Source organism: Schistocerca nitens, chromosome 8 (genome assembly GCF_023898315.1).
Source record: "Schistocerca nitens isolate TAMUIC-IGC-003100 chromosome 8, iqSchNite1.1, whole genome shotgun sequence".
NCBI lineage: Eukaryota > Metazoa > Arthropoda > Insecta > Orthoptera > Acrididae > Schistocerca > Schistocerca nitens.
This window is the reverse complement of record NC_064621.1, coordinates 61,372,933-61,386,528: the sequence shown is the minus strand read 5'-3', so window position 1 is coordinate 61,386,528 and position 13,596 is coordinate 61,372,933. Positions and strand designations below refer to the sequence as shown.

At 37.3% G+C, this 13,596-nt stretch overlaps 1 protein-coding gene across 3 annotated transcripts in view; it reads right to left on the bottom strand.

Annotated features, from left to right (window-relative positions):
• Positions 1 to 6,812: 6,812 nt before the first annotated feature.
• LOC126198433 (phospholipid-transporting ATPase ID) overlaps positions 6,813 to 13,596 on the bottom strand; it is an 896,650-nt gene continuing 889,866 nt past the window's right edge. For all 3 annotated transcript variants that reach the window (XM_049934743.1, XM_049934741.1, XM_049934742.1), the window contains one exon: positions 6,813 to 10,321. In XM_049934743.1, the coding sequence (XP_049790700.1) occupies positions 10,093 to 10,321 (229 nt within the window). In that variant the 3' untranslated portion in view covers positions 6,813 to 10,092. The remainder of the gene's footprint in view (positions 10,322 to 13,596) is intronic.

The following is a 13,596-nucleotide window of genomic DNA, read 5'->3' as shown; positions in this document are numbered from 1 at the left end:
TTAGTTGTTATAAGTGGATTCAAGAGCTGTGCATACATGGTGAAGCCCTAAAGTCTTACAGAAGAGTGCTAAAACCTAAACTGTTATGCACATTCCAAAGGAAATCTGTATAGATTACACTGTGCACATAAAAAGGCAAAAAAATTCCCATGAAGGCAATCATACTTGGATCAATTTCTCAATTTCTCTCTCTCTCTCTCTCTCTCTCTCTCTCTACCTACGAGATGGAAGTCATTCTAGCCACATGCAGAGATGTTCCTCCTAAAGGAATTTCTCTGCTTGTGGCATTTACGTTATATGCACAGGCTGAGACAAAGAAGCACAAAGAGAGAATTTCTGAATACCTAGCTGCTTCTGTATGTATTGAGATGACAATGGACACTGGGGTCAACATTACTCACACATTACGAATTTATAAGCTGTAGTGGACGAACTAAAGAAACTAAAACAACCTATATTTCCTGTGCATTAGGTGCTGCCATAATAAAGGTTATTATTTTAAATGGGGAAGGTAAATTGCACAAAACGTAACAGGAAACACTTAGTATCCATTTGTGGTATCCACACCTTAACAGCTGACAAGGGTTTTCAGCTTTTCATATTTACAAACTGTCCAAGTGAGAATCTTAGAATCGACCATCAGTGGCAAATTGACACATGCTATGTCAGATATAGGAGGTCAGTTAAGATTCAGCGATCAGTCACTTATAGAGGCTTTGCATCTTTCTGTCTCACAAATCATAACTTTGGAAGTAATAAACTGTGAGTCAGCTGTGAATTCACCTTCCACACAAGAGACAGTATGTTTTAACATGAAATGTGCTCCACTATCACTCAAGTAGTGATTACAGCCTGGGTTCATAATACATGCGCCCATCAACCAATAGCTCTTGAAGTTATGACAGAAGAAACAACATTAGCATATCCACAAGAGGAACTGAAGATCTTACTATTCTTATACTTCATCGAATTGTTCACTATTGGAAGATCATAGCTATTGCACTACAAATTACGGTATGGCCTTCATTCACATAAAGTCAGCAATAAGCTCACACTTTCCCTGAACAGTATGGGTGTAGCTACTGTTACTGTTCTACTTACCATGCAGTACTGTGATACCCATTTTACGTGTGTGGTGGTGATGATTTTTGGTTTGTGGGGCACTCAACTGCGCGGTCATCAGCACCCGTACAATGTCCCAATCTTTACACAGTCCAATTGTAGCCACATTGACGAATGATGATGATGAAATGATGGGGATAAGACAAACACCCAGTCCCCGGGGCCCCATGATCAAGAGGCAGCAACGCTAGCCATTATACCACAAGCTGCGGACCCATTTTATGTGTAACTCTTTGAGTGCTGACTGGAGTCATGTTATTAGCACATGCGAGCACTGCTTCTTTCAAATCAGCAGTCCATTGAGTTCATTGGTCTCCTTGGGCGTTACCCTGTTTCTCTTGCCTGTTGCAACAGTTTTTGAAACATAATATGAGTTGGATGTCTCCTAAATGGGTGCCTAAATGGGTGTATGGGCTAACACATAGGGTGATTATAAAGTTTTCATTATCACATAAAAAAATAAAGTTAGTTTGTATGTACGTAACTGCAGTCCTGGCAGTGGTATACTTTGAAATTCCTGTCCACAGCACTGTAACCCAACACTACAGGATCTAAATCAAAATGCCACAGCTCACTGATAAAGTAGATTATCATGCAGTTTTTCGTTTTCTGCATTAGAAAGACAAACAATGGTATACCAATCTGTGCCAAACTGGTGAAATGCTCTACCACCTTTATGTATAGAACTGGGAATTGCAAGAGTAGTAATGACTCCGGCATTTCATAATCGAGCCAATAGCAGAAAAACTTGAGGGGATAGCAGAAAAAGCGAAAATCACATGCAGATTAATTTCAAATATCTTAACAACATTTTGAACATGACAAAAGTCTGCACACACTTGGTTCTGCAACTATTCATACTGATTCAGAAAGCACACTGAACTGTGACAAAAGTGGGAGTACTGCAGCTCACAGGTCAGTCCAAATAACTTCTTTAAGCAACCAATCATTGTGGACAAGTACAAGGTGGATTACTGAGACCCCAAGACAAAGGAGCAAAGCCAGCAGTGGAAATATGTGGATTCACCACTGCCAAAACAACTGTGAAGATGAAAAGTCTCGGGTAGTGCCGAATGAGATGTGTGTGTTCCGTGGCAGCGCCCCATAACATTCCGCAAAGGATGGTGCTTCTGTGGGCTATCGAATTTTGCCCCCTCTTGCAACCCAATTGGCTCCTGACGACTATGTCTTCACTCCTTGGGAATCATTGCATGGCAGGCATTTCCAGAATGACAATGAGCTGATTTTAAACATGGGAGGTTCCTTAAACAGTTGAAACTTAGACTTCTACAACTAAGGTCTTTGCCAATTCATCTATCACTGGGAAAAAATGTCACACACTGAAGAGTGTATATGTAGAGAAGGATTAATACCATCACCAAGTTTAACGGTCACAGTTTGACTATTAAAACATCATTACTAACACAGTACAACCTTCACCTTCCCTAGAGTTACCATTTGATAGTCTGTGCAAGTGAATCATTTCTGCTAATTCTGTAACTAGATGCAAAGTTCTATCATTATGGCTGATCAACTCTCTATACTTCAACTTGTAAAAAAAACTGTAGCTTTTGCAGCCCTTTACCCCAGGACTTATCATCAATGTGTACACATCATATCATCTGTAATATATTAGTGGAGCTTTCCGATTCTCCTCCTGACATATGCCTACATATTGGGTAAGTTTTCCCAGCCTATTATGTCAGCAATTCCAAACGTAACAAATTAATTTATTACAACAAACAAATGATGATTTACAGAATATTTTATTTTATTGGGATACTTATTCCAAAGTACATTTTGCATTGTAGCCTTGAAAACAGTTATTTCTGAAACAGGATCCAGTATCTCAAATTAATTCATTTGCCCTTTCCAATCGGTGCTGAAAGTCAGTATCATCATTATGGAAATCTACATCGATACTCTGCAAGTCACCATATGGTGTGTGGCAGAGGGCACCCTGTACCACTACTCATCATTTCCTTTCCTGTTCCACTCGCAAATAGAGCAAGGGAAAAAAGGACACTCTGTATGCCTTCGTACGAGCCCTAATTTCTCATATTTTTTTACGGTCCTTAAGCGCAGTGTATGTCGGTGGCAGTAGAATCGTTTGGCAATCAGCTTCAAATGCTGGTTCTCTAAATTTTCTCAACAGTGTTTTACAAAAAGAACATTCTCTTCTCTCCAGGGATTCCCATTCGAGTTCCCAAAGCATCTCTATAACACTTCTTGTTCAAACCCACTGGTAACAAATCCTGCAGCCCACCTCTGAATTGCGTCGATGTCTTCCTTCGGTACGGATCCCAAACACTCTATCAGTACTCAAGAACAGGTTGCACAAGTGCCTACATGCAATCTCCTTTATAGGTGAACCACTCTTTCCTAAATTTCTACCAATAAACCGAAGTAGACCATTCGCTTTCCCTACCACAGCTCTCACATGCTCGTTCCACCTCATGTCGCTTTACATTATTACGCCCACATATTTAAACGACTTGACTGTGTCAAGCAGGACAATAGTAATACTGTACCTGAACATTACGTGTTTGATCTTCTCACCCTGTATACTGTCCACATGTTAATTAAACTATTACTTACACAGGTACGAATGCTGCTTAAGACGACACAGAATGAAGAAGTATCAGTGTGTATCATTGTGGTTCATTCAGATTCCTGTGGTTAGACGGTACCCAATAACTGTCGATTTTTCCATTTACCTCACATTTGTACTGTGCTGGTGTTTGCCACACATCTGCAATTTATGGTGTGGCAAATTTTAGCAACATTTAACTTCCTAAACTCAAACAGAATCCTACAACACAATGCTGTTTGAAACTAAGAATTCCATTAACTGTACCAAATATGACACACGTGCATATTTCAAATAACACAATCAACTTTATGCTTCTTTTAAGTTTCCTGACAATCTTCAATGAAACACTGTAGAAATATCCAAAGATGGTCAATCTTTTCCAACCGTGATTTCTTCTGGCTGCTCCCTCTAATTTATAGATGCGGACTGAAATGCTCACCAAATCTGTGTTTATAGTATTCATACTGATGAAAAATGTCCTGTAAATGACTAATCTCATATTGTAAAGTTTTCAAATTTGAAGTGGCACTACATAGTTGGTTAGGACCACTATTATGTTATTTTCTATGAAACTAAAAGAAGCCTTTGCCAGTAGATATGCCTACTGGGAAAATTGGAAAAAATTAATGAGCACCTAAGGGGAACTGATCGAGAGACATTCTCAATAAAACTGAAAATTTTAAACCAAAATGGAAAGAGGATTCAAAGTAACTTCATGAGAGGAAGTGTCAAAAATAGTATAAGGGACTGTGAAATGAAAATAAAGACAGATGGAAAAATGTAAGTAAACTGTTTATTATTTCAAAAGTAATCACCTTAACTGTTAAAAAATTTATCCCACTGTCAGACAAGGTGGTCAATGTCTCGACGGAAAAATATTTGTGTTTGTCTACAGAACCATGATGGTACCCTGGCATGTACCTCTTCGTCCAAAGCGAATCGATGGCCACACATGTATTTCTTCAGAGCTCCAAAATATGGAAATTTTATGGAGAGAGATTGGGACTGCATGGAAGATGTGTGAGGGATGCCAAGCGAAACTTGTGCAGTATAGTCTGCACAATTTTGGCAATATATGGGCCCACTCACATCCTCCATACAGTCCCAATCTCTCCCTATGCGATTTCCATATTGCAGCAGTTGATTTGCTTTTAATTAAGAGGTACACACATTGGTACAATCGCAGTTCTGTAGGCAACCACCAACTTTTTACAGTGAAGGCATTGACCGCCTTATCTCAGTGTGATAAATGTATAAGCATTTAAGGCAATTACTAATGAAATGATAAACAGTTTGCTTATTTACAAAAAATCTATAATATTTTCTTCTTCGCTTTCCTCTCTCCTCTGAAAATCAGAATACCTGGATCCATAAACATGAGATACAACTGAGCTTTACTACAGAGTTCTCACTCTGCTCCCATTTGAAGAGGACCTATCTACTTTTGGTTGAAGCTCTTCAAAGAAATGAGGATTTAACAATAAGTAAAATAAGGGAAAGACAAGACTTCTGCTGTGGCCACAGGCATGTGCATTTGGGAGTGCTAGTTGTGTGTGTGACTGTGTGTACTCTTGCTAGGAAAAACAGCTACACCTTGACAGCTAATGTGAAAGCGTTTTCTGTCACATGTTTCTGTACCCAATGCATCGATCTGCTAGGGGTGGTAGGTTACCTTTCCCTTAAGTACTGCTCATCCAGGAATCTCCATTATTGTTATGATCTAACAAAAGAGTGGAGAAGACTGAAGTAACCGCAACTGCTCAGAGATTAAGAGTAGTAGTCTCCCATGAGAGCAACACAGTTCGCTTTCTACTTCATCGGCAACTCAATTCAGCTGTCAGTGACCAAGAAAATGAGTACATACAAGTAGTACCTTTAGTAGCTATATAATTCAAAGAGAATGATCTGTAAAACAACCTACTACACTACACAACCTTAACTCATAACTTTCCCAGTGGAAAATTTCTCTGCATTTGCTCATTTCTCATCTCCGATTGTCCTTAACTTCTGTTAATACCCCTGTTGTCCTTTTCTTCCTTATTGATTCTCACATCCGGTTTCTTCATCATTTTCATACTCTTCTACCATTCCCCCCCCCCCCCCCCCCCCCCTTTCCTGGTGTTTTCTTCACTACTTGCTTGTTTTTCTTTTATATCAGTCTGTCCACCCTTATATCTGAATTGCTGACATGCCCTTCTGCTTTTCTTCAATTTCTCAGAACTACTGAAGCCTCTCGACCCACCCCCAAGATGGCGAAGAGAGAGAAACTTTCAATTCCGTCAGATTTTACAGCTATGCAATTCATTACCAATCCTTTTGAATTTCTATTTAGACAGCTCCTTTGTCACACATCTGTACCAGACCAACAAAACTGATATGAGGGGCAGTAAGTACTGTGAATAAGCATGTGAGCATACTGTCAAGTTGTATCTCAGGATTTACAGACTTTTAATCAAAACTGCCTACTGAACCAATGAAGCTGTATAAGTATGCTGCAACTGTTGTTGGGATAATTTAAAGAGTGGAAGTCAGGACTGAGGGATAAAAGCACTATACATGAATGTTTGTATGAATTGCATGGTACAACTGTTCTCATTAAGTGAGGATGGAATTCCAAGGGTGAAGAAACATTTATATTACATCAAATTGTGCTAAACCAATATTAGTTTCACATGCAATGATGAAAATATGTGTAAATTGTAAGTGAAAAATGAGTGAAGCAGAGGGTAATCTTGTAGAATTTGGCTATCATGTTAAATGAGTTATGTTACATTAATTACTAAACAACTATAAACTGTGCAAGTGGATATTTGTGACATTATTGTGAACAAAAGTAACTGCTGCCAATGGCTCATTGTGATTGCTTCTGTAGTCAATTATTTGTAGCAACGATGTCATTTAATAAACAGCAGCAGCAACTATCTAGCTGAATTATTGTAGGAAAGGAAAGTACACAACGTTAAGATGCACAGTCTTCTAGAAGTTGATTAACCAGGTTCCATTAGACAGCATGTGGCCCTGCATGTTTACCTGTCATGTTTTCAGGGCGCTAGTGCCATAGTGTCATTTGTTGTCAAAAACAGTACCAGCAACACTATTTCAGGTTTCTATGTCGCATATCATTCAAATGACATAACTTCCAAATCAGGACATGAGAGTTGTACAATGCGAATGAAGACATATCGAATTCCACCACATTTTACTGTTGACATAAAAATTATAGTAACTGTTTATTTTACAGCACAGAATGGGCAAAACAACTTTAAGCACCACTTGGACATACATTCACATATATTACTGATAGAGTGTCTCTCTGTGCCATCTTTAGATTTTTACAATGCTGCTACTATTTTTTTTCATTTTTTACACATTACATACAAGAATATATCAACTAAGTACATTTATTTGATACATCCAATACTGATGAAAAAACAACAATAATGTATCACACGCAGCCTTCAATGATAGTCGCACTTTCATTTCACAATATAGTATTTAAAACAAAAATAGTTTTTCTCGTAACAACAAGAGATGGCAGTTTAATGTGCACTTAAATTGTGTTTCAGTACTGTTGTGAACATAATACTAACTAGAGATTGGAGTACAAAAATCATTAAACTATTTTTTATAAAACTTATAAATAGCTTTGTGATTTTTGTTGACATTTTTATAAATTATTAAATTCACATTCTTAGAAAATAAATTTATTCTGTAGCTTATTTTCAATCACATCAACAACATTTTTATACAGCAGATGACAAATTCAACATTCAGACACATCATTTATCACTATGCCATATAAATCTTCCACAAATCAATAAGGCATTTTTTAGAAAATCATATGCATATCACAAATACATCAAATGATGATTCAAAATTAAATGAATGGAATATGACCAAAAATATAGTTTTCACCAATTCTCATTTATAGCCTCATATTTACTTCTTTCAGAGATATGACTATCAAAAGAAGTTTAATTTGATAAAAAAAAGCTCAAACAGAGAATACTTTGAAATGATGACAAAACATGTACTCAAATAAGAAAAACTTTTAAGAAATATGAGGAAGTATGTATGTGGACAGACAACAATTATATACAGATAACCAGAATTTTATTTTGGAATCTTTTCATATGAAACTAGAACTTTAATCTAACATTGTTCTGGATGCTAATAGAAACTCTGCAATTTGTGTCACACAAAAGCCACACAAGCAAAATGCTTGCATCTCAGTCATCTTCAATATATTAGCTGACTTGTGTATCTTTAAGAAATAGAGGTTTAGGAAGAAATTAGGGTGAGAGTGGGTTGAGATGCATTATGATTTGAATAATCTTTGTAACATTAATGTAACTGAGTGTAGTCCAAGTAATGAGGACAGCACTTTGCATAGATCTTATATTGGGAGATAATGGATTCTAATATACAAAGCACTGCTAACATGAAGCTTCAGTCTTTGGTTTCAATAGTTTTACGAGTTTGTTACTCAGTTATGAAATCATTTTACAGAATCAGCTTGCATTAGGCAACACTGCAGCATACTAATATATCCATTGTGTTTAGTTATGGTCCCCAACAGAGCACCCAAACCCATGCCAGCCACAGCATTATAAATCTTTCTTACATAATATGACAAAAATCTGTATACCCATTACATACTTTTTGCAACAACCACAAATTATCTACCACATCTCCCACACTCCCATATATAGTTAAGTAAATTACAGGAATGGCCATAGCCCTTTAGACAGCAAAATATTTGAGAGGTGACTTACGAGCCTGACAACATTAATAGTTCTCCTTAAATTTTTTTCTTCTACAAAAATATGTGTTTCACTTACAGCATATCTCTTACTTAAAAGAGAAAGACAAGGTTATATGTTTGAAAACAAAGATTGTCTCTCATATTTTCCATTGTATGGTCTCTCACATTCACTCCAACATAAAGGCAAACGAATTATTATATTGTAACTCTGATTTAATTTTATTAAGACAGCAGTTACATAATGCCCAGCATATTGTCTCTTCAGAATAGCTGAACACACAGCCAATGATTTAGGACTAAAAAAAATTATATATATTTATTAATTTTTTTCAGGACACACTTCAAAATTAAAACTGTGTGCAAGTTTATGAACTCACAGGGAAGGGGGGAAACAAAATTACCTACTTTTCTGCAAGGCTCATCCGAACAATGACTGTGGCGCAAACGTGGTATGAAATAATCAAAGTCTACACCTTCTTCATTGAAGTTTTCAGCACGATTTGTGATAATGCACTCATTAACATGTAAGTATACAACATCTCATCTTATTGTACCACACTGTGTTTTGTGCATAAAAGTATTTGTACAGCTACAGACAGATTTGTAGCAACACTTAAAGAAACAAGTGAATTATTTTGAGAGTATGTACCTCAGCATTATTACACAACTCCCATCATAATCAAGTGGCAAATAAATAAAAAAATAAGAAATGCAGCAGAAATATTTACAATACCCTTCCACAAAAGTGGTAAAAACATACATTAATACTGTTTACAAAGTGAAAGCCAACAAGCATCATAGATATACATATAATTATATACATATTTTATAAAAGTTATGACGTCACTTAAGAGGTCTCTCCAATACATTAAGCTGAGCAGCGAAAAAAAAAAAAAAAAACACAGTTCCAACATGAGACTGAACCCAGCACCACACTACTTCCAGCAACTTTCAGTAGTGACTCATGAGGCAGTCAATAAAATTATCATCTTAAAAAAATGATACATTTTTAAAAAAATAAAGAGGGAGGATTATTTTCTTTGGTCACTTCACATCCAGCACATACCACTGCTAGAACTTCAGCAGAATAGCAGTATGACACTTTCATTTGTCAAGAACAAAAGAATCCTCCTCTCTGAGATCTCTTTTATTTCTAATTTTTTTAAAAGCAAAAATTTTTTGTGGAAGATTGACACATTTTACATTTTATGGATCCAGTATGACTAAAACATTTAATAGGAATTTTTACTACTGGTATAGACACAGAAAGACACAGACAATCATGTATCTTACAGGGGATAGTTTACAATAATTTTAATAGCTCCTGTTCATCAAATACTGTAGTATAAAATTAGACAATATAAATTTATTTTAGTATAGCTCCTCACAATTTCAAAATAAATGTCAGTTCCTACTTAGCGTCCTCTTTCAAACCAACGCCAGTTGTTTAACAGCCACTCACAAACTACACAACACGGACGAGATTGTTCAACTGACTGGAATGAATTGGAGACTGACAATCTGGCACAATTTAGAGGTAGTGAAATGCACTTAACAACAGAGGCAGCATATGGGAACTGCCAACAAAATCTGAGGCACTGTAACACTGCAATCACAAATGTGGTTGCATGTCCACAGAATTTGACGGTCCTCCCAACGAATGGTTGCTGAAGGATGGAAAGAAGAATTCTCCATTTGGCCTCGGTAACTTGCGCATTATCTTGCCTGATGTTATGAGACGTCCAAAACCCTCCTGGTGAGCAAAAGCATAGCCTGAGCGAATGGAACGACGCGTTCTGCGAGCAGATGGTGTACGTAAAACATCTTGTGACTGTCGTGACCTGGAAATTCAGAAGTTCAATATAAATTATGGGTGAACTGAATGCAACTTATCATAAAGTAATGATAATCACGGAATTACTAATGATGATGATGATGATGATGACAGTAATAGGAATTACACTGTTCTGTTGTATGTGAACTTCAAAACATTCTTGAAAATTCAACCAGGAGGCAGCACCTGCATCACACAACATTTCAGAAACACACAGTCGCATCTTTGAGCAGTTCTGTTGATTTCAAACTATTTTATGTGGATTACATGACATATTATTATTATTATTATTATTATTATTATTATTATTATTATTATTATTCTGTGCAATGACAAATGGGTATTTTGGAGTTAAAGAGTTCTGTAAGCCTTACTTGCAAATCAGGCACCTACATGACTGCCTGCTCAAAACTATTAGTATTAATGTATATTGATACAACACTAAGATTGACAAATTTAATTAAAGATGATAGCTGAACACAATATCCTTCTCATATGAGTATACATAACGGCTCACGAAGGGAAGTACACAAATTCGTCAGCAGCTTGTATCTCTAAAAATTAACAGCAATTTCTGGCACCCATATATGGCATGGAAAGAGATGGAACAGGTAGCTACTGCATGATGAGCGTAGTCTGGTGTGCATTTTGTCCACTGCGTTCTATACCATGTTTAATGTGTAAAACTAGGTACAAGATCAATGTGGCATAGGGGCGAAGGAGGGTGATTGACCTCACAGGTACTAAAGGTCTCTCTGTGACGAAGTGGTGGATTTCACAGGACTACTGCGGACTCTGTTCATTGGGTTCACTGGCAGTTGCAGAAATTGTTGCCAGAATTCAACATTACAGCTGAAAGATGATTGTAACAGATCAGTGTTGTCAGCATACGTCCCAACTTGGTGAGGTTTACAGTTCACTAATGGTGAATGGCAGAGTTCGAGTGTGAATACAGCAAGAGTGGGAGAGAAAATCACCTGCCTCTTTCTCAAAGGGATCATTCATGGCATTCACCTCACTGGATTTACGGGCAGTGGAGCAAACCAAAACCTGTATGGCTCAACGGAGGCGTGAACACCCGTCTTTACAAATGAGTCACTGCCTGAAACCCCTGCATCCTACTGGCCATAAATCTTTTCAGTTACAATGGGCAAAGGGACATAAACAGTGGATAACAGATGACCAATATGTGTTATATGGGCTAGAAGAATATTGCTCCAGCCTGTATAGGAATTACATGTTATGTTCGTCATAAATTACAGGAATCATTCTGGTTATGATTGCTGAGTAGGTGTTATGCAATGTCTAGGCCACTCTGTCGCATTCTGGGGATGTTTTAACTACAGTACATAAAAATGAGTCCTATGGGTAAGGTAACAGGTGTGTTAAGATTAACAGCAACAATGAACTACAACACAAAATGTTTTGTCATTTGAAGCGTTACCAGCCTTGCCTTTCAGTAATAACTACAAACCTGGACGCATCCATAAAGTTGAAACAGAGACTCCATAGAATTCACGACCTCAGTTATGCTACTTCACTTCTTGATTACATGATTCTTCAACCAACTGCACAATTCTGAAGACTTGTTACCCTCCCGCATATATAATTTTTCAATGTGTATTTCCATAAAATCGTTTAATGGCATATTACTAGCATCAGGTCATCCAACTTTTAGCATAACTGGCTTTGACGTTTTAGAAACTCATTACTAATGATTGTAATATGATGCGGAGTAACTCATCAAAAGGATGCCTACAGCACTTTGATAAAAAGTGCAGGTCAATTATATGCAGGACCACTGCAATTTTTACAGTGATTTATCCCAAGATCATGGAAGTGGTTCTATTAATAGTACTCTTCCAGCTACAACTCTCTCTCACCTTTCACATACATCAATCTTGCAATTACTTTCATTTACATAGGTATAAATGAGTAACTGTTATAGGTGTAAAATCTAAACAGATCAGGAAGTTAGCACCCTGTACTCCATTTATTTAATTTGTTATATTTGTCTAGAGATTACTGAAATAAAATTTATCAATGAAAATGACAGATTTAGATGCAATATAAATTGTCAAAGGGTTCAGTCCACAGGCTGGAACAAAATATTAATGATATATCATCTATGGGTATGAAAATGGTAGTCCGGAACACTGCTTCAGTGCCTCAGGTAACTGGCTAACATGGAAGACTGACAATGGCAATACCTGTCAAAACACTTTCCACTTCACAAGGTTCATTGCAAAAATAAACTCTGGAACAAGTAACTAGTTTAACTAAACTCGAACTCCTGAGTAGAAACCAGCTGATTACCATTTTGGACAATGTAGTTTGTATAAAAAACTGATACATAAATCTTCAATGCAAAGAATGAAATTTACTGTCTACTTTCATTTGCACCCATCAGTGGCAGTGAGGAAGACCTACATTTACTCTGAACTGCATAAAGACCAGTACAGTATAGTGGTCAATAGTGTATCATACCATACCATACCATACCATACTTTAAAAAGTAAATTACCACACAGGGTACAGTGGAGTTTGGCCTATGTGCCTGACGACACCACTGAAGAATTTTTAAGATTTGTAGGCAAATTGGACTTAGCATGGGAAAGAATCATACCACACCATAAAAATTGTCTTCGTTGAAAAGATTAAAGAAGTGAAGAATGGATACGAGTATCTGTAGCAGCCAGTTGTACGACTCCATATATTATTCTTCTGCTAAAAGGCACCTCCAGAGGCAAGCCGAGTGTGCACTGTGACACGGACCTGATCGCCCAAAGCATCCACACAATTCTTAACAGTGATCCAACCTTGCTGTCTGATGTTGGTCTAGCACACTAGCATGTTATAGTTACCCACATAATTACAGCATATCCACTATGATTCAGCTTGGCACGAGAAGGTGCTAATCACATACGCTATGACAGAAAAGAATTACAGAGACTGGCTGCAAGTGGGCATTGATTTAAATCAATTGGGAAGGTTGAAAATTTATGCCAGACTGGGATTCAAACCTGGATCTCCCGCTCACTAGGCAGATGTGCTGCCAACTACAGCCTTACTCAAAAGTCATGAGAATTAAGGGGTAAGGAGCACTACCTTCACAGTTGAGGAGCTGGGTCCGACTCGAGGCTGCTAGGGTAATTCACACAGTTGCGATGACAACTGTGTATATATGGTGCAGTGGTCAGCACATATACCTAGTAAGCACAAATCTTTGAACTTCCCCATCGATTCAAATCAATGCCCACTTGTAGCCAATGTTTGTAATTT